Genomic DNA, 25,148 nt, shown 5'->3' with positions numbered 1-25,148 from the left:
TTTTTATTTTGTATTTGCACATTTAAGATATAGCTATGTAGAGGCGTCCCTGATGCAGTTTTCAAAATGGTTTGGTGAATATTGGTGTCTTTAATCATCGTAGATTCAAAAGTGATCGATTATACACCGCATATTGATTGTGGATGCGTGAAAATTATGTAGGCTATTATATTAAGATGTTTGCAGGTGCGGTTGTTTTTATTTAAATAAAATAATAAACAAAATATAAAAATAGTGCGATATATAAAAATTCTCAAAATAAAAATAAATCATATTCGATTTATAAAACTTATTAAATAAAAATGAAATTTTTTCGTACACTGCTAATATTTTTATTTTTATTCTAATATGCTAATTTTTACAGACTGAAGGCCTTTGCACACGAAATTTTGTACTTTAAAAAATAAATACGACCTCACGTTGTGCCAATCACGTTTACTCACTTCCACTGAAACTTTCATCCGTCATAAAAATTAGGATTTTGACAGGAAAGGATGACGAATAATAATAAAGCATAAATAATAAAAAAGCATGTATTTCTGACTGTGTGCAAAGACCTTGAGTCAGAAAAATTCATACGTGTTTTTTCGTATTCGTCATTTTTTATTCAAAATGTTTGCTACAGATGCGAAAAAAAGCGGAAAATCTAACTCGATCTGAATTTATGATGGATGAAAGTTTCAGAGGCAGTGTGTGATTAAAATAAACTAAATGTGATTAAAATGTGAAGTTGTGTATATGCTTTTAATGTGCAAAAATTATTTAACAAGAATTTTGGATTCAGTGTCCTTTCGTTGATCTAAAACGGTAAGTGTGCGCTAACACCACGTCTGTATGCAAATGAGCGGTCTGAACTAAGCATTTTTGGTTGCGCATGCGCACCACTTTGCATCACTGCATCACTGATTATTATAACATTTTATAATAACCTACTAGAATGACCAAAAAACGTTACATCTATTACTTTTCAATCTTAACAAAAGAGCTTTGCCACCTACTTAACCTCAAAAATCACCTCAATTATTCATTATTTCATCACTTCAGCTTGCTTTCTCGTCTTTACCAGCAGTGAATTCCTCAAACAGCGCATGTCAAGCGGTTTGACTCTTTAATGATGTTTCTACACTTATCAGAAGCGGTCGAGAGGAAATTACATTATCCCTGTATGCTGTGTGTTAGCGGCTAGCCCCGGTGCCGGGGCCGGTGAATAATAGTGCCTCTGTCAGCTCTGGCAGCAGGATAAATAGCAAAGTACACCGCAGATAACACAATAGCAGGCTCACACAAAGCATATGAGGCAGCTTTAATGCGGCTCTCACAGGCAGAACATTTATTAGACTGTCACAGAAGAAACAAGAGCAGAAGATCCAGACCAACAGCACACAACTAGACCAGAACCTGTGCTGAGGACCATTAGTCTTTTGGTAATAGAGCTAAAGCATTTCATTAATAACTAATCGAACAATAAAAGTAGAATTACTGTTTGTTTACAAAGTACTTTATGAACCTTAATTTTTTTGTGTTTAATATTATATAGTAATTAATAATTGTATTTATTTTAATGAACTATTATTATTTTAATGGACAATGAAATTATCAATAAATAGGAAATCAAAAAATGTAAAAAAAAAAAAAAAAAATAGGTGTCATTAAAAAGAAAAATCATAAAATGTTTTTCAAAATTTAATGGAGGATTCAACAACATGAATACAATTATGTTTTTCAGAATGGTTGAACAAAAACTCTGGAATATATTTAGAAAGGCAATTGAATACCAGAATACCACATAATTACTCTAAAACTCTAGTAATTTGATATTAGCCACAAATGCCATCCAAAGATGAAAGGAAAAAAAAAAGATTCTAAAAGAAACCATAATAATGTACTATTTTAGAGAAGTAACAATAACTATAATAATTATGGTATTTCCAGAATACCATATAATAACTACAGTGAAACTCTAGCAATTTGATATTAGCCCCAATTGTCATCCAAAGAAAAAAGGGAACAAACAACCCCCTAAAAAAAGATCATTCTTAAAGATCCCATTTTAATTTATTATTATTTTAGAGAAGTAAGAATATAACAATTATGGAATTTTGGCTGAAAACATCACTAATTTTTTTTTATTATTATTATTATTATTTTACCATGGTATTTTGGCTGAAAACATCATTTACATGGTCATTTGTACATTTCTTTTAAAGAACAAACTTTTTTTCCCCTCGAACAGTTTTATCATTATCAGTTATATTACTTTATTAATATAACTATCTGCATGATATTGAAAAGTTAGACTTCCAGCTTTGTCCAAAAGTTCTTCCAGTCAAACATGCAGCCGAGGAAGATCAGTGACATGACATTGTCATCTTAAACCTGGCGTTCAGATGTATGAAACGCTGTTATGTGGCATCAGACTCCTGCAGTAATGTGAGGATGTTGTCTGTGAACTGGTTCCTGGGCTTGTGTGACCCGGTCAGTGTCACAGGCAGCAGATGAGGGTGAGGGGGCTCGTACGGGACCGGACAGCACAGCTCATTCAGACTGAACCAGACCAGATCAGAGTCCAGATCCATCAGCGAGCGGAACACACTACAGAGAACACAACAGCACAACAATCACCATACACTCATACTCTCATACACTCATACTCTCATACTCTCATACTCTCATACACTCATACTCTCATACACTCTTACTCTCATACTCTCATACTCTCATACTCTCATACTCTCATACTCTCATACACTCATACACTCATACTCTCATACTCTCATACTCTCATACTCTCATACTCTCATACTCTCATACTCTCATACACTCATACTCTCATACTCTCATACTCTCATACACTCATACACTCATACACTCATACACTCATACACTCTTACTCTCATACACTCTTACTCTCATACACTCATACACTCATACACTCATACTCTCATACTCTCATACTCTCATACTCTCATACACTCATACACTCATACTCTCATACTCTCATACACTCATACACTCATACACTCATACACTCTTACTCTCATACACTCTTACTCTCATACTCTCATACACTCATACTCTCATACACTCTTACTCTCATACACTCTTACTCTCATACTCTCATACTCTCATACTCTCATACACTCTTACTCTCATACTCTCATACTCTCATACACTCATACTCTCATACTCTCATACTCTCATACACTCTTACTCTCATACACTCTTACTCTCATACACTCTTACTCTCATACACTCTTACTCTCATACACTCTTACTCTCATACACTCTTACTCTCATACACTCTTACTCTCATACACTCATACTCTCATACACTCATACTCTCATACACTCATACTCTCATACACTCTTACTCTCATACTCTCATACACTCTTACTCTCATACACTCTTACTCTCATACACTCTTACTCTCATACACTCTTACTCTCATACACTCTTACTCTCATACACTCTTACTCTCATACACTCTTACTCTCATACTCTCATACACCCATACACTCTTACACCCATACACCCATACTCTCATACACCCATACACCCATACACCCATACTCTCATACACCCATACTCTCATACACCAATACTCTCATACACCCATACTCTCATACACCCATACTCTCATACACCCATACTCTCATACACCCATACTCTCATACACCCATACTCTCATACACCCATACTCTCATACACCCATACACCCATACTCTCATACACCCATACACCCATACTCTCATACACCCATACTCTCATACTCTCATACACCCATACTCTCATACACCCATACACCCATACACCCATACTCTCATACACCCATACACCCATACTCTCATACACCCATACTCTCATACACCCATACTCTCATACACCCATACTCTCATACACCCATACTCTCATACACCCATACTCTCATACACCCATACTCTCATACACCCATACTCTCATACTCTCATACACTCATACACTCATACACTCATACACTCATACTCTCATACACTCATACCCTCATACACTCATACTCTCATACACTCATACTCTCATACACTCATACACTCATACACTCATACTCTCATACTCTCATACACTCATACACTCATACACTCATACACTCTTACTCTCATACACTCTTACTCTCATACACTCTTACTCTCATACACTCATACACTCATACACTCATACACTCATACTCTCATACACTCATACACTCATACTCTCATACACTCATACTCTCATACACTCTTACTCTCATACACTCTTACTCTCATACACTCATACTCTCATACACTCATACACTCATACACTCATACTCTCATACTCTCATACTCTCATACTCTCATACTCTCATACTCTCATACTCTCATACTCTCATACTCTCATACTCTCATACTCTCATACACTCTTACTCTCATACACTCTTACTCTCATACACTCTTACTCTCATACACTCTTACTCTCATACACTCTTACTCTCATACACTCATACTCTCATACTCTCATACACTCTTACTCTCATACACTCTTACTCTCATACACTCTTACTCTCATACTCTCATACACTCTTACTCTCATACACTCTTACTCTCATACACTCTTACTCTCATACACTCTTACTCTCATACACTCTTACTCTCATACACTCATACACCCATACTCTCATACACCCATACACCCATACTCTCATACACTCATACACCCATACTCTCATACACCCATACTCTCATACACCAATACTCTCATACACTCATACTCTCATACACCCATACTCTCATACACCCATACTCTCATACACCCATACTCTCATACACCCATACACCCATACTCTCATACTCTCATACACCCATACTCTCATACACCCATACTCTCATACTCCCATACACCCATACTCTCATACACCCATACACCCATACTCTCATACACCCATACTCTCATACACCCATACTCTCATACACCCATACTCTCATACACCCATACTCTCATACACCCATACTCTCATACACCCATACTCTCATACTCTCATACACTCATACACTCATACTCTCATACACTCATACTCTCATACACTCATACACTCATACTCTCATACACTCATACTCTCATACACATACACTCATACACTCATACACTCATACTCTCATACACATACACTCATACTCTCATACTCTCATACAGGGCCGGCTTTGCCGACAGGCGACACAGGTGGCCGCCTGGGGCGCCATCTGCTGGATGGGGCGCAAAATTGCAGAATTAAAAAAAAAAGTTAATTAAATGTATGTATCGTATTATGAAAGCTGCGCACACGCTGTACACTTTTACTGTGCACTATCCACACACTGCTTGTATTTGTCCATTTCTTTTACGAGATTTACAATCCTAAAAAACGACTGAGTCACTCTGACAGGCAGCTGTCAAACTCACGCGCTTTTGCTCAGCAACCGGGAGTGGCGCGAAAACATCTGACAGCTCTCTCGAGTCGATTAACGCGGATACGCGTTTTGAGTCATTTTCTCCTGATAACCCCGAAAAGAACTTAAATTACACTTTCAGTTTTAATCGTACAGATAAGAGCAATACATCAATCGAATCTGTAAAGGGTCTACTTTTTTTTTGGATAGAGACATAATAACAACCAAACTTTGTGCACTTATAAAATAAAGATAACAAACAAGGTGTGCTGTTTGCAGCCTTTGTCTGCGCTGATCTTCTTTTACAAACACGTCATTAAAATGAACTGTAACTCCATGAATACTCAACGAAAATACATGAGAGAGATATCTATAGAAAGCTTGACATGTCTACTTTTAAACTAAACAAGTGCTGCCGAAAACAGATATTCTGTGATAAAGTAATCCATATGAAAACAACGCGATGTCTGTTTTTCACGTCTCCCTTCATTATATCTAATGTGACCACGCCCCCGCGCTGAACGCGCTATTCAGATTCAAACTGAAGCGCGCGGCTTGAATACGCCCATAACAGAAGAAAAAGCAGCGAGACTGTTCAAGTTTTTATTTTACTGTTTGCTTCGCGATGAGAGGAATAAGACATAAATCACCCCAAAAAGATGTGATGTGGTTGAGGATTTGAGAAATGGATTTCCTCAGAAAAAAAAGAATGAAGCACTTTATTCAGCTGAGATCATAAACATGAGTAAGTCTCTTTTTATTTATTTATATACTTGTACTAGTTTTCACATAACGTGTAAACATTTTACTAGTTAGACTTTTTCCAAATACTTTTTCCAAACTATAATTCCTGACTAAATGTATAATCAAGTGAAACATTATGAAGTTTCAATAACAATATACAATACTATACCATTCAAAAGCTTGATGTAAATAATATAAATGTAACAAATAGATTACTGTAACAAATGTAAAAACAATGCTGTTCTTTCAATTTATTCCCCCTAAAAACCCAGAAAAATATTCTCAGCTCTTTTCAACATTAATAATGATGATGATAATAATAATAATAACAATAAATGTTTTTTTTGTAGAAAATAAGATTGTTAAAAGGATTTCTGAAGGATTGTGTGACTGGAGTAAGGATGCCAAACAATTTGTTTGAAAGTCAGCTTTTGATTGTTCCTTATAAACTGTTTAACTGCTCACCCAAGTAGATATTAAATTATGTTGTGGGATAATTAAATATATTCTTAATAAACTACAAACATAAAATTATATCCTTTTATTTTATCCTCACATTCTTTCTTGTAACTCCTTCCTCTCAGTGGCACAGATGACTGAAAGGCTCATTATGCAGCTCATTATGCAGCTCATTATGCAGCTCATTATGCAGGCCTTTGTCTTCTCAGGTGTAAATCACAATGATATTCATGATAGTTGACGCCTACTCGCATATGACTTTTACCAACAAAAAGTGTCTTAGAAAATGGGGCTCTCTCGCCTTGGGCACCAAATAACCTAGAGCCGGCCCTGCTCTCATACTCGCAAACACTCACACACTCACGGCAGCACAGACACTGAACCAGAGTCTGATTAACCTGGAACAGAATTATAGTTACTTGCATTGCAACGATTGGATGATATCTAGAGAGCAGGATAACCAAACTTTGATTCGACTGTCAATTCTGACTTTATGCCTGATGAGTTATGTGTGTGTGTAAAAACAGTATATATACACACAAATACACTGATATTTCTGTCAGTCTGCTTAATTTGGCTATTCTGAAATGATCAGCATTGAAAAAATATATATAAAACATACATTTATATACACACACACAATTATTTTATTTATTCAACACTATAATTTTAATTGTTTGTGTGTGTGTGTATATATATATATATATATATATATACATATATATATATATATATATATATATATGATTAAAATATTGTATTTATTATTTTAATTTATAAATTGTATATAAAAAATTATAATTTAATATATTTTTAATTGTATATTATATAATACTACGCAAATATTATATTTTTATTTATTTGTGTCAATGCTTGTCAATCATTCATTTATATATTTTATTGATTATTTGTTAAAAAAAATGTAATTGCAGAATAGAACATGGTCAACTATATACAACGCTTGTCAATCATTTATGAATAAGCTAATTGTTTAAGCAGTCTGACATACATTGGTCAGATCTCTATCACTCTCTTTCTATTGGTCTAATCCCAATATGACCAAATACTGGGAGATATATTCATATACTTCAAACCAAAAAATTACAGCAGACAGTGAATAAATCAATAATAATAATAACACAATAAAATAAAAAGTTTTGATTTTAGTCTGTGCAAATTCCTGAGACTATAAACAAATAATGCATAATGAATCACTTTTATAAAAGAGAAATAATGTTGGGGGATTTTAAATCCAGTTTGATGAAAGAAAATGTCAATTTTAAAAAACTTAAGAAATACTCTGTTTCTCTGTGGGTGGGGCTTTACCTGAGACACGCCTCCTGGAGTCTGATTGGCTGTCGGCAGCTCAGGTACAGAAGACAGGCGTCAATCACGCGATCCAGATCCGCCTCCACTGCAAACACACGTTAACACACAGCCTCAGGAAAATCAGCTGGGAATATTAAACAGAGAAAAAGCTAATATTACACTATTAAAGATCTGTCCTAATTCTCTATTCCCACAAACCATAATGCATTCTCCAGTGAAATGCAAACAGTGCACGTCTGCGTCATAACGGCCACAGATGCTTTAATATATTCTAATAGTCTCCATGGCAGCATTATCCTAATTAATTAATTAAGCAGCCTGATGTAGAGCCTCATTACTCTAGAAAAATGGAGGTGAATGCAGAGGGACGGCGAGACCTGAGACCGAGAGGAATGAAGGATGGATGGAGAATAATAAAGTGTGATAGAGAGAGAGAGAGCACTAGAGCCAGCTGGGAAATAAACAGCATGACCTCTCATGTCTGTCGGTCTCTCATAACCATGGAAACTCTATCAGTATTCAGTGTTTTCCTCTGGATGAATCTTCAACACCTGGCGCTCAATCACAAACCACTGGCTTCGAATCTCTCATGGTTTGGTTTGTAACACGGTCCCCAGACGTCACTAGACTTGAGGCTAATACAGAGTGATAACCATATTTTATCGGTCAATATTCAATCATATTTACATGCATTAAGCTAGAATGCATAAGCCAAACTGCAGCATGTGAGGTTTTTCCATCTCACTCCTTAGTAAGTGTTTGGTTTACATGAGAAAACCCGCCGAGGGTGAGGAAAGACACACACGACCTCCTCCAGAGGATTGAACAGAGCAGCTGAGGACGCGGTGTGTGTGTGTTCAGATGGAGCGATGATGAAGAGACATCATCAGGAGCACGTCTTCTGCAGCTGTGAGGCCAGACTGCCATCTACAGGTGCTCACATGCTCTGTTAGACCACGCAAAATGTACATTTCAATGTTGTGCACGGGTTATCAGCATCTTATTCCAAAAGGGATTGGGAACTTTTATTAAAATGTGTTTTCTCAATGAAAAAATAATATGATTGAGGAATATGAAAAATGTCTATTTCAGTGGTTTTGCACTCAAAAAACTTTTGCATTCCCCCAAGAAGCTAGAAAACTAATTTTGTTGCACTGAAAAGCTCTGAAACAGTTTCTCGCATTATTTCACTTTGCAAGGAAAGCATTGAAATAAAATGTTCTCCTCCCATTCAGGGTTATTGAAATGAAATTATATAAAATAAAATATAAAAAAACTTATTTCAGCTAGTTGTCAAGGCAATATTTCTAAGAATTTAAATAATAATATTTTAGGGGAAAAATACCATAATAGAAATTAAATTAAATAAAATCAATCAATAAAAAAATTTGATAAAACTATATAGAAATACCAAAAATAAAACGGTTATAAAAAATTACAAACCACAGCAAAGTTACTAAACCTTTAACTAATATTACAGTGAAAAACAGAACCTAAAAATAAAATCAAAATATTAACAAAATCTATAGGTGTATATCAAGGAATAAAAATATAAAAATAAATAGTTTCCATCTGATTTTTTTTCCGTTTCCTTGTCCCTTAAGCTTATGCAGGCAATGAAAAACAATATAAAAATAAACCCAATTTCAAAAGCAAAAATGGTTCAAATCCTAAAAGCATGTCGTGTCCTACATTAATCTAGTTGAATACTATATTTAGCTCAGACATTTAGCACATTATTGAAAGTAGATGCATTGTTATATTTCGTAATAATTTAGGCAGAACATACTACAGGAATATCAGGATTTAGATTTGCATTTAAAACTATAATAACATAGTATCGTATTTCTGTGTTTGCAAGATTTTGTTATAATGCTGACTTAAATGCATCATAATTCATTTTCATTCCACGTAATATATTTGAATGTGGTAGGGACAATGAAACAATAAACTGAACCTTATCTTTTAAACTAATGTTATGTTTTTGTTTAGCATGCTTTCATTTCTTTACACAATATAATAAATGATATCTGACATCATATATAAATCTCCTGCAACAGTTGATTATTAAACACTTTTCAGTATCATCAGGCATGTTTCCAGCATGTGTTTGTGACACAGACTCACTCAGGTCCAGTTTCACACACAGCGGTCCGAGACCCTGCAGCACGGCGAGCTGGAGTTTGTAAGCCAGTGTGTGTGTGTAGACGGGTCCGGAGCGAGCGCTGACCTCCGCCTGCTTCATCAGAGACGAGGTGAGACGAGGCAGGACCTCCTTAGACACGCGCTTCCTCAGGAAATCTCCACACGACTCGCCCAGGACACACAACACCTGGAGACCCACGGAGAAAAACAGAGCACCTGACGATCTGCTGCATCTGCTAGTGTTCCAGCCAATACACGATGACATTCAAATGTGACGCTGGAGCACAAAACCAGTCTTAAGTGTCAGGTTTTTGCAATTGAGATTTATACATTATCTGAAAGCTGAATAAATAAGCTTTCCTTTGGTGTATGGTTTATTAGGATCAGACAATATTTGGTCGAGATACAACTATTTGAAAATCTGGAATCTGAGGGTGCAAAAAAATTAAAAATATTGAGAAAATCAGCTTTAAAGTTGTCCAAATTAAATTCTTAGCAATGCAGATTACCAATCAAAAATAAAGTTTTGATATATTTAAGATAGGAAATTTACTAAATATCTTCATGGAACATGATCTTTACTTTACAAATATCTACTAATGATTTTTGGCATAAAAGAAAAATCGATAATTTTGACCCATGCAATGTTTTTTTGGCTATTGCTATAAATATAGTTAAGACTGGTTTTGTGCTCCAGGGTCACATATGTTTGAAATTGGTATATTTTTGAAAAGAGTCTCTTCTGCTCACCAAGGCTGCACTTATTTGATCAAAATACAATAAAATATTTTTACAATTTAAAATAACTATTTTCTGTGTGAATCTCTGTTAAAATGTAATTTATTCCTGAGCTTCACAGCTGTATTTCCAGCATCATTCCTCCAGTCTTCAGTGTCACATGATCTTCAGAAATCATGAAAATATTCTGATTCACTGCATAAGAAACATTTCTAACTATGTTGAAAACAGTTACTGCTTCATATTTTTGTGGAAACTTTTTTTTATGCATAGAAAGTTCAATGCAGCATTTATTAAGAAACAGAAATGACATCACAGTTGACGCAGTAATAGCAAACTACTTTCAGACGCATTCAATCATGAATTCTTCAGACGAACTGAACTCTAATGAACGATTCTTCCACAGCAATTCACTGTATCTTGACTTTAGCTAGCAAGCGTCGCTTTACTAAAGGACAGCATCTAACTTATTAAATAATGAAGTGACATTCGGCCAAGTATGGTGACCCATACTCAGAATTTGTGTTCTGCACAATTTAATATGAATTAATATAAATTTAATAAATTTAATATGAATTAAATGATCATTTAATATCATTAATTCAATGATTTTCTAATGCAAATCATTAAACTTTAATATTGTGTTTATGCTATAGAAATGTCCATGTCGTCTAATGCAAGGCTCTATTCTAGGTCCTCTTCTGTTTGCATTATATATGCTTCATATTATTCAGAAACACAATTTATCATACCACTTTTATCCGGATGACACTGTTGGTTTTGCATCTGGTTGCTAGGGTGTTGTGGATGGTTGCTAGGACATGATCTCACCTTGAATGCTCGTGGTACAGCGAGAGGGTCATCATTGGTGAGACGATGCAGGAGAGCAGGCCAGCACCGGTGCACCATGGGAAGCAGCTCATCCTCTTGCTCACATAAAACACACACACACAACTCCAAGATGTCCAGCACCTGTAAATGCACATGCACCTTTGACTTTAGACCCTCTGTTTCCAAAAGAAGCACACCTGCAGTGATGCCAAAGCTATTATACATCACGAGAAGAGATTTTTCAACCTTAAGTCGGATTCTCAGGTTGGAGTCGGAGAGCAGGTGGATGCATCGCTCCATCACGTCTTTCACAATCTGGATATGAAGAGGAAGCTCCTTTTTCTCTGCAGGACCATCTGTGTCCTCATCAGAAGTTGGTGGAGGAACTTCTGTGAAAAGGAGAATTTAAAAACCTAGTTGGTTTGTCATTCCTGTGCATTCGACTGCATGCTCAAAAGTCTGTCTCTGGGTCTATCATCATCTTGTAAATCAGCTACAAACCTTCAGCATGATAGAAGGAACGTCATAATAATGGATCGCTCAGGGAATTCGGCTCTGTGTGTGTTGGTTTAATGATCAGAAATCTGAGCCCCGAGTTGAAAGCCTCAGCATGTAGAGGATTGAAGATGAGCAAAAAACAGAGCTTGTGCAATCATAATTCGGCTCTATTACATCTGTACCCGTGTGTAAAGCACTTACTAAAGCGCTTGTTCAAGGGGAACAGACAACCTCAATTACAGGTCTGCTGTTATGATGAAACCTTCAGCAGGATTAAGGTAACAGTTCCAGCACTTTTTACTTTATTGCTGCGACAACTCACTGGATCATTACTGTCATCTGCTGTGCAAGAATTAAATTACAGGCAGGAACTGTAAAGCACAACCATTTTCTATTTACTGAACTGCAAGGCAGCACAGATCCTGAGAAATGTGGGTCCAAAAAGTTTAATTAAGTATGCAAGTAAATAGAAATTTCTCTAAGACGCTCTTAATTCAGGTCTGAACGTGTGGACAATTCTGCTAAATTTGGATGAAGAGCCTTGGAATTTTTATCATCCATGCACCAAAAATCACCAAAGTCAGATCACTTAGAAAGTAAGAGCATTTACATTAAAGTTTTCCAGGAGAAATTAAAAAGCACTTCCATAATATACTTAAAGTGCTCCATCTTCATGCATTAATACTACAAAAAAATTATTCTCTAGTACTTCTTAAGATAATCTAAAGCATATCATAAAGTTTCCTCAAATGTGCTATTTCAGGACACCATTAATAAGAACTTAAACAAACTTTATCTATAATAAAAAAAATATTTAGTAGTGCTGTCAAACTATTAATTGCAATTAATTGCATCCTAAATACATTTTTTTGTTTACATATTATGTATATACAAATACATGCATATATATTTCAGAATTTTTTTAATATATTAAATATATTTATTTATAAAATAAATTATATGAATATAAATAAAGACATGTAAATACATGTAAATATTTTCAATATATATACTCTATGTGTGTACTTATATAACACATCACACATATATATTAATCAAACAAAACTTCTATTTTGCATGCAATTAATCGTGATTTACTGTTTGACAGCATTAGTATTTAGTTACCACTTGTAGTACACTTGAACCCATCTTACATACAGCAGTGGATTACTACAAATGTACTGCAAAAAGTATCTAAATACATTTTTTCTATAAAGAGAAAGTATAATAAAAGAACATTTTATTTGATATTCATGGTGTTCCAACATAGCACACTTGAGTACACTTATATGTTTGTAAGATTATCTCAAAAAGTACTAAACAATATTTTTTAGTAAGCCTATAGTAAATACAAAATTAGTGTGTGAAAATAGAGCAACTTAAGTACCCCCCCCCCCCTCCTGGGTTAGTACTAAAGAAATTATTTAACCAAAGATGAATTTAAATTACAAACCTAAATCATTAGGATCTTCCTCCTCTAGTCTAATGCCTTCTGCAAGCTCCTTCTGCTTCTTATAGTCCAGGAGAAACTGCCTCAAGTTCACACACTCTTTATCCTGGGTCTCTTTGCTGGGCATCTTCTGGCGTCCAATAGTAGCGGGAAACCATCTCACTGTGGAAAAACATGTCAAATTTTCAAACTTAACACATTTAGAAACTAATAAATAATAGTTACATTGCTCAATATCCTCATGTTGTCCAAGACCTGTAAGATCTTGGTTCATCTACAGAACACAAATTAATTTTTGATAAAATCCGAGAGCTTTCTGACCCTCATTAGTCAGCAATGGTACTAAAATGTTCACAGGCCCAGAAATGCAGTAAAGATATTGCTTTCATGAGCACCAAGACACAACAATATCAAAAGGTATCAATACTTATGATAATGGAGGCACCGGAGAAGAATGTTTGAATAAAGTTTTGTTTTCTATAGAACGTATTCTCGTAGCTTCATAAAATTAAAGTTGGACCACTGATATCACATGGACTAGTTTAACAATCTAGGTTTTACGGGTGGGTAATTAATGACAGAATTTCCATTTTTGGGTGAACTAAACCTTTAAGTAAACTAAGGTAAAGTAAGACTCACCGAGTGCTTTCATGAGTGAGTGTAGCACAGTACAGAACTGTGGAGCTCTCTGGTCATAGCTGAGATCAAGTGCTGTTAACACGTCCTGCACCACATCGGCCACTAGAGGCAGCAGACTGGCATCTGAGTGAGTGAACATGACCGCAAGAACTAGCGCAGCATGAGGGTGAATACTGGGTCTGGCTAGGTTTAGAGAAACATCATTGAGAAGGTAGTCTGAGTTCTTGATGACCAGGTCCTTGGGTGAACTGTAATCGCAAGCCTTGCAGAGGTCGCACATTGCGCTAAAAGCCGCTTGGCTGACAAGAAGCGACTCGTCCCCGTTCTTCTCCAGCACAGGGTATAGCGTAATCATGAGAAGCAGACGGAAATCGGTGCCTAATGCGAGGGCGAAGCCACCGATTCCCTCCAACTGGATACAGATTTGCCAGATGTTGCTGTTGAGTTGGTGAAGCGTTGGAGATTTGGATGCTGGAAGCAACTGCAGACAGTTTCGTTCTGGACTCTTGGACAACAAGGAGGTTGTAGACTCAAGTTTCCCTTCCAAGGCTTCTGAGACTGTAGGGAAATGCCAGTTACTCAAACTGATGTACTCCTCGATGATGGACATGATTGACGATTTCAAGTCTTCTTGATTTGTTCTAGACTGCTTTGCTCCTGAACTGTCAATCCTAGAAATGTCCATTTCTACACCAATGCCTGCGGCACCAACAATGACCTCGTTGAGGACCAAAGCAGCTTGCTTTCTGTAAACCGAAGACTCCTTGTACAGTTCCATGAAGTGGTCAACAAGAAGGTAGAGGTTTCCGTAGTATCCCAACATGCGGCAGATCTTCCTGAGTGCCGAGAATATCTTGTCGTCTGTGAAGTAGAGGAAGTATTTCCTCTGGGATGGGATTTGGTGCAGGTCAAGTCTCAAATCTGTCGAAGATGTTAGAGTTCTTTCCTCAATGATCTTCACATCCGTTACATCTAGCTCCATCACTTGCATCAATGCTTTGGAGATGCGTTCCAGATGTACTGCTGAAGTAAGTACCGCATCCACTTTAGGCCCAAGAATCTTGAGGTACCCAAGGAACACGTTAAGAACAAAGAGCTTGCGTTGGTCGTCAGATGTTCTCATGAGTCTAGGTAAGGATGACGCCAAGCTGTGAAGGTTTTCGGATATAATATCAGTAAAGTCCTGTTTGTCATTGGTTTGACCCATTTGTGCCACCTCGTTCAATGCTGCATTGCACCTGTGCTTAACCTCAGGCTCCTCATCATTGATGGCACCAACCAATGCTTCCAATAGAGGACCGACACATTCACCAACAGACAGTCTGCACTGAGAAAGTAGAAAATGGGATAGACTGACCAACTCAAGTCTGACTCTCCAGTGCGGGTGGGCAGATGTGCAAGAAATGATCTTCTGTAAGACCAAAGCAAGGCGCTGGGAAGTGGTTTTGCGCCAGGATGGAGTCCTCTTCACAACAAGCTCACCAACCCTTCCTAGATCTCCAGCTGCCACACCATTGTCTGTTTTCTGAAGCTGCTCATCGGCCATTACCAGACCTACTGCTTTGTACCAAACCCTCATGGCCTTCACTGTAACCGCATGGCCCTGTCTTACATCTCCACTTATTACGAGACTCAGGGCTCGAGAAACCCCAGGTAAGAAAGTGGCCAAGGTGCATCCGAGCTTAAACCTTTCTTCCCGTCCGAGCTTAATGTGTTCTTCTTCGCAGTCGCACAGCTGAAACAAAGACAGGAGACATTTAAGAGAAGCCGTTTGGACTCCTCTAGCCTTTTCATGCTCTGCTAATGCCAGAAGAAGTGAAACAGCGGCTCCAAGTCCAGGCAACATGCTTGGCTCGTAGAGTTTAAAAACAATGTCACCGTAGGCAGAGTGCATAAGGGTGTCTAGGCATCTAAGGACCGCCATTTTTAGTTCCTCAGAGGTTGTGGCAGGTTTACCCGGGTCCTTTGGGGAACAAAGACAAAGGCAAAGCTCAGAGAAAAGATCTCGCAGAGAATCCCAACTTTGAACACAAGTGTTCTCCAGCACATACGTAATAGCTTCGATCACCGCCTGGATAAGTCCCTGCCGCTTTGAGCCAGGGGTTTTGAGGACAAATCTGAGGGGGAACAGAATATAGTCCTGGAGCTGTTGGAGAGCTCCATCGCTTACACTGCGGAGATGACCGCTAAGAGCTTCGACGTTAGCGACTGTAGGTTCTTTGGTCAGGAGGACACAGGACGGGCGGAGATATGCAAATGCAATCTTTGGGTCTTCGATCTGATGTTGAGCCATTCTTCATGTATAGAGCTACAGGATCTGTGAAGGATGTTAATAAAAGTGGTATGTCATCTTGAGAAAGACAAACATGAGAAATGCTAATTTAAAAATGCATGACCAAGAGAAACTTTTGGCGACTAAACAAGTATCACTCAGCATCTGACTGATTTCTTGACATTTTGATTATTTAGTCAAGTAAATGCATTTCATAATGGATGCAGATCATTTTCCAATTCCTGAAATTATATTGCTGATAATTTTTTTCACTAGCACACATAAAGCATGTTATCTTAAAACAAACAAGCATTGACAAACGAGTCTGACAATTACCATCTATGAACTGCTTAACACGCTTAAACATTTTGGCTCGGAATCACAAACAGGGCTTAGTTTAAACCAGGATTAGGCAATAGTTCAATAATAATTTTTATTTACATGCCTGTTGTGCATCTTAAGACAAAACAAAGGGACTGATATATTTTAAAATCAATCATTGCAAGTTTCTTTCAGTTAAAACAGCTCAGACTTACATTTTAGTCTAGGATCCGGCTTAAGCCTTGTCTGTGAAACCGGGGTTTAATTTCCCATGAGGCATGCATCACTAGTGTTACTGTGTATGATTAATAAGATGGTGCCCAGTAAGCCAATTTAATAGTCATAAAGTCACAATACAAAACAACTGGTTTTTCGTCAATTCTTCTATGGCCATGCTTTAGTTCAACATATGAACGAGGATACTGAATATGTACTTACAACCCCTCCCCTTAAGATTTTTCATAGTACTTACTCACTCAGTGGTTCAGTGTCAGCAGCAGAAGCACACATGCAGCTCCAAGCTCAAAATCATGTCTATTAGCTCCTGTTTCATTTCATTTAGCATACAATTACGACTTTCGGTCCAGCGAGAGATCCTCTATGCCTGCTAACACAAAGGCTGGGTTTCTAAACGAAAAACAAATACACACCACTTCAAAATTAGTGGTGTTGTTATTTAAAACGACACATGTAAAGTTACAGTGCTAAAACAAACACACATTGCGTCGCATCGGTATGACGTCACGTGCGCGACGCTCGTTTGTTTATCGCCAACTTGGAACGGAATATCACCGTGTTCAAACATTCGGCAAAAGTTTCGAGGAATATACTCAGGGATTGTATTTTATTAATTCAATTTATTAATATCTCCACTCAAACCACCCTTTGGATCCGCGGTAGTTCGTATTTAGTGTTTCCCGCGCGCGTTGTGCCACATTGAAGTTAAATCCATATTAGGCTTACGTAACAAAAACTGCTGACAGGTGAGGATTTATTTACATTACCTTCATCTTTTAGTTTGTTTGCTTGATTTGTTTCTTTAACCTGCTTAATTAACGTTTACTGTCTTGAATATGTTAAATGCATGTCAGAAATGTTGCATTAAAACTAATCACCTTCTCAGCTAATCAATAACTCCGACTATCTTTGGGGTTTAAGTTTAAACTCTAATATTATATCTCCTTTGTTAATCACATAGCCTATATATTCATGCAATCAAACTACTCTTATAAGTACTTTGTGTGTATATACATATTTCATGTATATACATATCATGAATCCTATTATGCATAACAATTATTTAAAAAATGAGCAAAATGCATTTGAAAGTGATTATAATGTTTATGTGGTTGGTTGACAAATAAAATGTATTATTGTAGCATTTCTATTTAATACCAAGCTTCCAGATTACATTTTATATGACGTGTATCATTTTAGAACTTTTTTAAAAACCTTTTTATTTGGTGTTTATTTTTAAATGTCCTTGGATTGTGAAAAGTAAAATAAAACCGTATATAAAATAATGCCGTATATAACAAATATTGCATGTCGAGTCTATACTATAATAAGAACTGTAGTAAAAAAATTTGTTATAACACAGAATAACACATCAAACAGTCAAAAGTCAACTACTCTTATGTTTATACTGTATATATTATATTAGAAATATTAGGGACCATTTTTCCCTGTGAGCCCCTTAGTTTGAAAGCACTTTAAATGCCTTAAGTGATGTTGTTTATAAGCTGTAGTGTCTTGTCAGGGTGGTTTGGTGAGAGACAGCAGTCAGCATGTCATCTTTCTCCGAGTCTGCGCTGGAGAAGAAGCTGTCTGAACTGAGTAACTCGCAGCAGAGCGTCCAGACGCTGTCTCTGTGGATCATTCATCACCGCAAGCATGCGTCCTTCATCGTGCGCGTGTGGCACAGAGAACTGAAGAAAGGTAAGAGAGCGTTTCACCGCTCTGGACATCTACAGCTTTGGGTTTACAATGGTAGTTGAACAGTTGACTCAAAAAAAAAAAATGGCTGAAAATGTCATCAATCTCAGGCCATGCAAGATGTGGATGAGTTTGTTTCTTCATCAGATTTTGAGAAATGTAGCATTGCATCACTTGCTCACCAATGGATGCTGTGCAGTGAATGGGTGCCGTCAGAATGAGAGCTGATAAAAACACCACAATAATCCACACAATCAGAACACATCATGTGAAGCCAAAACCTGTGTTTTAAAGAAACAAATCCATCATTTCTAAAAAAAAAAATTAACCATTGCTTCCAGCTAAAATGTGTCCATACTCCAAAAAAAAACACTTACAGTAAAAAAGCAATCTGGTCTGAATGAGGAGAGAAATCTGTACAGTTTACAAGCCAAAACGGATCTAAACAAATATGTTGAGACAACAGGAAATAAACGTTTTCACTGGAGGAAGCGTTATAATGGATAATGGACTCGAAATTTGAATAGAAGCAACAGTTTGAAGTTAAAACACCTTGATGGATTTGTTTCTTACAGACATACAACTGTTCTCTTCACATGACGTTAACTGATGGACTAGAGCTATGTGTGGATTATTGTGATATTTTTATCAGCTTTCTTTCTGACGGCACCCATTCACCGTAGAGCATCCATTGGTGAGCAAGTGATGCAATGCAACATTTCTCCAAATCTGGTGAAAAAACAAACTCATCTACATATCGGATCGCCTGAGGGTGAGAACAATAAATGTTGCTTTTTGGCTGAACTGTTGCTTTAAAAGGTTGCTTTAGTTCAGTTTGCACAAGGCATGTTAGTTGTGTAAACAAGGTTAACCTTCAAAAAAGGCTAAAACACTGAAACACACAAAACTCACTTTTGTTCTAAAGTAAGTAATGATTAAATGTTGTTGACCAGCTAAAAGAAGCAGGAAGTTGACGTTCCTGTATCTGGCTAATGACGTGATTCAGAACAGTAAGAAAAAGGGTCCTGAGTTCGCCAAAAACTTTGAGGGTGTCCTGGTTGATGCCTGCTCACACGTGGCCAGGTACACATTCACAGATGCTTTAAGTGTTCGGTAGCATGACTCTGTCCTGCCTCACATATATATTCTGGGTGTTTCTCTGGCAGAGATGGAGATGAAGGCTGTAAGAAGCACATGGAAAGATTGCTGAACATCTGGCAGGAGCGAAACCTGTACCGTGCAGACTTCATCCAGCAGCTCAAACTGGCTATCGAGGACTCGGACAGTCCCAAACAGAAGCATGCAGGTCAGCGCAATACATGCATACGGTGTAAAAATTTTAAAAACATCCTAAATGCACCTGATGAAGTTAGCTGATGAATGTTCAGAGCAATCAGAGCGGCAGTTTAGATAAAGAAGACGCTCAAATATCAGAGAGAGTCATGTTTTTATCATTCATGCTTCAATTTGTGTTATTTCAGTTTCCATAACCACTATAGCTTGCAAATCGTGTTGCAACCTTTTTTTATCAGGCACTGTTTTTCACCAAAATGCATGTTTGTGAACCTGTCCTGTAGAACGCATGAACTGAATTATCTCGTTTTGAAAGTAAGGTGAAGTAACGGATGCATGCTGTTTTGTAGTAGATGATAGAAAACACTTAAAGAGGAGCTACCAGAAGGTCCAGGAGGAAGAGGAGGAGGAAGATGATGATTACAGAGGACACTATTCTCCCCAGGAGACGGACGCAGCGGCTCCACAACTCGTAAATTATTTGAATTTATTTTATTTTATTGTTCACTTTGCAGGACTATTTGAAATGCACTAGTCAAGGAAAAAATGTCTCAAAATAACAATATATAAAAATACATCATTTTAAATCTAAAAGCTTGATATTGAGCAAAATTGCTGTAATGGCAATCAAAGCATCAACAATCAAAGCTAGGAAGCACACTTCTTTAAATAATAAATGGCATTTAATGGACTCATGGGTGAAAAGTATATTAACATTTATAATGAATATAATGTTTGTAATATAGTGTTTATGTAAAAAGCATGGGCAGTTGATTTGCCGTCACACTGCTAAAACTGCCTGATGTTTCAAAGCAAATACCAGGATGTTTATATTTTTTATATACTACACGTTATATTAGATATTCAGGTGCACATTTTCTCATGAGCCTCTTAGTTTGGGGGAAACATTTATGTGTTGTTTACTCAAATAAAAGTAATTCTAACCCTTGATTTTCATATCAGTTCTGGTAAAAATGATGGTTTTGTTTGTATTATTGTCTTGTAATTTTCCATAGAATAGCCCCATTTTACCAACATCCAGTCAGATATTAGAAAGTAATCTGTGTGTGACGTGATCCTCAGACGGAGGATCTGGTGAAAGCGCTGCAGGATCTGGAGAACGCTGCGTCCGGTGACGCTGCTGTGAGACAGAAGATCGCATCACTTCCTCAGGAAGTGCAGGACGTCTCTCTTCTCGAGAAGATCACAGGTGAGTCTCGCAGGAGGAACGTACCCCTGTCCAACAGGAAATGTTTTTGATAAAACTCTATCCTCTGCAGATAAACAGGCGGCAGACAAGCTGTCGAAGACGGTGGACGAGGCCTGTCTGCTGCTGGCCGAGTATAACGGACGCCTGGCCGCTGAGTTAGAGGACCGGAGACAGCTGGCCCGCATGCTGACCGAATACATCGGGAGCCAGAGAGAAGCGCTCAGCGAGAGAGAGAAGAAGCTGGAGGTACTGTACCTTAAAGACAAGTCTACCATCCTGCCATCATCATCTACTCCTCGTGTCCTCCATGGGAGAATGTCTGCAGAATATCAGAGATGATGTTTTCAATACAATGAAAGTGGATGTGATTTTTACCTTTATGCAACAAAATAGTATTTTAAAAGTAGTCCATATTACTTACAAACAATACAGACAAAGATACCAAAATGAAATCAATATTCACTGATAAATCATGATTTTGTTTCGACTTAAGTTGGGTTCCTTTAGGTTTAAATTCCTCACACAACGCTGTCTCGGTTTCACAAGACTTTGAATATCATATGGACAACTTTTGGGATAGTTTTCATACTTTTATGGTACTTTTCCTTAAAAAAAACACACTTGTGTGAAATGTTGCCTTTGGTGTTTCATGGAAGAGAGTAAATCAAACTTAATGTTTCTGAAAGAAGTGCCATTATTTGATTAGAAATTCAGTAAAAACAGTAGCATTATGAAATATTATTACATTTTCAAATTACTGATTTCTATTTTAGTATATTTTAATCTGTAATTTATCCCTGAGCTTCACAGCTGTATTTTCAGCATCATTCCTCCAGTCTTCAGTGTCACATGATCTTCAGAAATCATGAAAATATGATGATTTGCTGCTCAAGAAACATGTCTGATTATCATCAATGATAAAAACAGTTTAATATGGTTTTGGAAGTTGTGAAGCATTTTATTTTTCATGGTTCTTTAATAAAGAAAAGAGTCGGCATGAATTTGTCAATCAAAAGAACATAATTCTTTTAATGCATCTCTACTGAAAACATCTGAATGACCCCAAACTTTTGACCATTTGTGACTGACTGATTGATTGATTGATTGATTGATTGATTGATTGATTGATTGATTGTGGTGTTCTCGCAGGAGTACAAGCAGAAACTGGCTCGTGTCACACAGGTGAGGAAGGAGCTCAAGTCTCACATCCAGAGTCTTCCAGATCTGTCTCTTCTCCCGAGCGTCACCGGTGGTCTCGCTCCTCTCCCGTCTGCTGGAGATCTGTTCTCCACTGACTGAACCTCTCTCAGACTGAACACCAGTGATGAAGATCTGTCACCAGCTCAGCTCTCACACCTTTGTGTTGCTTTAGTTCTCATGTCTAAACCTCACTGAGATGAGACGATCCGTCAGTAAACCAGACTCAGAGTCTGGAGATTGTGTTGATGTGACTTTGCTGTGGAAAGCAACTCCCTTTGCTTTGTCTTCTATCTGTAGATTTTTAGTTTTATTGCAGAGTTTAATTTTGCTTCATTTTGGTTTTTGGAGGAAACTAAACATGAGGATTCAGTTTTAAACACCTCACTGCTAATGAGTTGATGATATCAAGAGAAATTAATGAGTAACTCATGCCCATCATCAGATTCTGTGATATATTTTGGTTACAAACCTGACCGGTTTTTCTTCAAATGATTATTTAGCTGATAAATACAACAGATGTGCTGATATTTGTGAGAAGAATACAGTATGATCACGTTCCCTTCTGTGGTATCTGTATGTTTAGTGTCTCTCATTAAATATGATTGAACACATTCAACAACAAAATATATATATAAAAATATTTGGGATTTGATTTGAACAGATTGCTGTATTATCAGAGGGACATGTAAATGAGATTGTGTGAAGCATCTGTGAAATATAAAGTGGCCAAACTCTGTCCAAAACATTTTTATGTTTAATTCACAGATGAGTGGATCATTTTTATGTTTATGCTGTTGATCATCACCAAAACAGAGAATACTGAAGTCAAGCTTTTCTAAGTTTCTTATAAGTCATTGTTGTTTACAGATTCAGAATCAGTGACACTATTGAGCTGAAAAGCTATCTTGTGCTCTGTAGACATTTTGTCTATACATCTACATCAGATTTGGAAGACATCCTGCTATTTTTTTTTTTACTTTCTGGACACAGTTTAGTTTAATGGCTCAGGTACCAGTGAGCTGTTTAGCACAACATGGATTGCTATTCATCTTTTGAACCATAAACAATAAACTCATTCTCTTGGTAATATGTTGTTTGCAGATCTTTATTGATATGAACAGGGTCAATAGGAGAGATGTCTATTTATGCAAGTGTGGGGAAAAAGCATTATACTGTCAACCTGCACAGGAGGTTAATGAGTCTGATCTGTTTGGCAGACAGGAAGTACAGCAGAGCTAAAGCCTGGGGAACATGTTAACTTGTGTGTTCAGACATGTGCCTTTAGTGCAGTTGACATCCACCATCACATTAAAGCACACACTGAATACAGAATATTCATTAAAAGACTTAAGTTACTTATCGTAAACACCATAATAACAGAATATTCAAGCCGACAACGTTACACAGGTTTATTCGGGGTTTGTCGGGTCGTGTCAAGTGAAGTGAGGTTCTGGAGTCTGTCGATGCAGTGTCAGTCAATAGTGCTTTAAACCACTGCTCGTTTATAATAAGCGATCAATAAAAACGTTAAGGCTACAAAACACATACAAAGACGCCGAGCGTAGGCGTTTTAATTACGACAGAATGGAAATATAACCTCGGTACGAAGAAAAAAAAATATCTGCCTTGACCTCCTCGTTTGTTCGTCGAGGCTGGGACAAGATCACAGCCGTGAATGAACATTTATTATTAAAAAATAAATAAATCAAGTTAAAAGTGTATCAAGTAAATTACAACACAACATTGTGTGGTTGCTTTGGTACCACTTGCCTAAACTTCTGCTAAAAGCACAACCTATTGTTGTCGTCACCGCGTTTCCGAGATCAGCGATTGGTAGAGAGGTTGAATACTGGACACGCCTTTTTTAACACGCCTGAATCCTAAAGCGAAGATATACTACAGCTGATGTAGAGGACGTGGTTATACGAGAAGCACCCGGCTGCAGCCTGCAGATCGAGGCGGGGCTGCACCTGGGGCGGGGTTGCACGTGCAGCCCCGCCCCACACCTACTCTGATTGGTTCAATTGTCTTTCAGAGACTTACATGATAGGAAATGTGTGCGTAGTTAGTGTAGGATGGAGAATGCTGTTTAAAAAGCTAAAAACACTGTACAGTTTTATAAAGCCTTCATAATGCACAAAAGAAGAAAAACAACATTAGCCTGTAACTCGCCATGTCCCTGAAATGATTGTTTTGTTAAATTAAGCTGATCTTTAGGCTAACATACGAATATAGTAAATTAATTGGGTTGATTATCCACAGTAAGACGACCAGGTCTTCAGATAGAAGAATGAATTATGAATTAAATTATTTTAGAAAATATGATTATTTCATATCATCAGAGTATGAGAAAGGAAAATAAAAGGGGTGTATCATTAATGTTTTAATTTATATAGCATGACAAGACAATTATTGTTACATATAATTATCCGTCATGCAGTTGATAAATGACTGCAATAGTCTTATGTGTCTGTCAATTCAATTTCTATGAAACTTTATATTTTCTTTACTACATTGCAAAACATAGACTTTTTCTCCCCTTTATTTCAGGAAAATATGCTGCTCCTCGTTATTTGAAAGTGAAGAAATCGATACACTTTTATTTCTTTTTATAACTTTTATCGGCCAGTGATGATTCTGAAAGGACATACCTGTAAACCGTTGCT

General features: G+C 37.1%; 3 protein-coding genes across 5 annotated transcripts in view; 2 read left to right on the top strand and 1 right to left on the bottom strand.

The window, feature by feature from the left end:
* The window catches only part of ctnnbl1 (catenin, beta like 1), a 196,092-nt gene that overhangs the window by 109,889 nt on the left and 61,055 nt on the right, over positions 1–25,148 (top strand). The window lies entirely within an intron of this gene.
* Positions 1,675–17,534, bottom strand: tti1 (TELO2 interacting protein 1). 2 transcript variants are annotated; one of them, XM_059528464.1, is made up of 8 exons: positions 17,317–17,534; positions 14,252–16,568; positions 13,616–13,774; positions 11,911–12,053; positions 11,665–11,805; positions 10,078–10,282; positions 7,948–8,035; positions 1,675–2,592 (listed from the first exon to the last, which is right to left on the bottom strand). In XM_059528464.1, exons 2-8 carry the CDS (start codon positions 16,542–16,544, stop codon positions 2,403–2,405), a joined length of 3,219 nt encoding a protein of 1,072 aa, XP_059384447.1. In that variant the 5' UTR covers positions 16,545–16,568; positions 17,317–17,534; the 3' UTR covers positions 1,675–2,402. The 2 variants fall into 2 exon arrangements, with proteins under 2 accessions (XP_059384447.1, XP_059384448.1); XM_059528465.1 differs by having other exon boundaries at positions 17,321–17,534.
* Positions 17,576–22,912, top strand: LOC132118547 (regulation of nuclear pre-mRNA domain-containing protein 1B-like). Of its 2 annotated transcripts, none has more exons than XM_059528463.1 (8): positions 17,576–17,827; positions 18,604–18,782; positions 19,733–19,862; positions 19,946–20,085; positions 20,426–20,544; positions 21,156–21,282; positions 21,353–21,528; positions 22,432–22,912. In XM_059528463.1, the coding sequence occupies exons 2-8, from the start codon at positions 18,632–18,634 to the stop codon at positions 22,579–22,581; spliced, it is 993 nt and encodes a 330-aa protein (XP_059384446.1). In that variant the 5' UTR covers positions 17,576–17,827; positions 18,604–18,631; the 3' UTR covers positions 22,582–22,912. The 2 variants fall into 2 exon arrangements, with proteins under 2 accessions (XP_059384446.1, XP_059384445.1); XM_059528462.1 differs by having other exon boundaries at positions 20,423–20,544.

This window comes from Carassius carassius, chromosome 37 (genome assembly GCF_963082965.1).
Source record: "Carassius carassius chromosome 37, fCarCar2.1, whole genome shotgun sequence".
Classification (NCBI taxonomy): domain Eukaryota; kingdom Metazoa; phylum Chordata; class Actinopteri; order Cypriniformes; family Cyprinidae; genus Carassius; species Carassius carassius.
Note: the sequence above shows the minus strand (reverse complement) of the source record. Positions and strands in the feature narration are given on the sequence as shown.

Bases quoted from the DNA above. Each gene is read 5' to 3' on its own strand.
- tti1 (XM_059528464.1), bottom strand. From the start codon at position 16,544: ATGGCTCAACATCAGATCGAAGACCCAAAGATTGCATTTGCATATCTC. The intron at 12,054-13,615 runs GTTTGTAATTTA...TCCTTTTCACAG, and splicing joins GGAAGATCCTAATGATTTAG to AAGTTCCTCCACCAACTTCT. The intron at 11,806-11,910 runs GTTGAAAAATCT...GTGCATTTACAG, and splicing joins ACCTGAGAATCCGACTTAAG to GTGCTGGACATCTTGGAGTT.
- LOC132118547 (XM_059528462.1), top strand. From the start codon at position 18,632: ATGTCATCTTTCTCCGAGTCTGCGCTGGAGAAGAAGCTGTCTGAACTG. The intron at 20,545-21,155 runs GTAAATTATTTG...CGTGATCCTCAG, and splicing joins ACGCAGCGGCTCCACAACTC to ACGGAGGATCTGGTGAAAGC. The intron at 21,283-21,352 runs GTGAGTCTCGCA...TATCCTCTGCAG, and splicing joins TCTTCTCGAGAAGATCACAG to ATAAACAGGCGGCAGACAAG.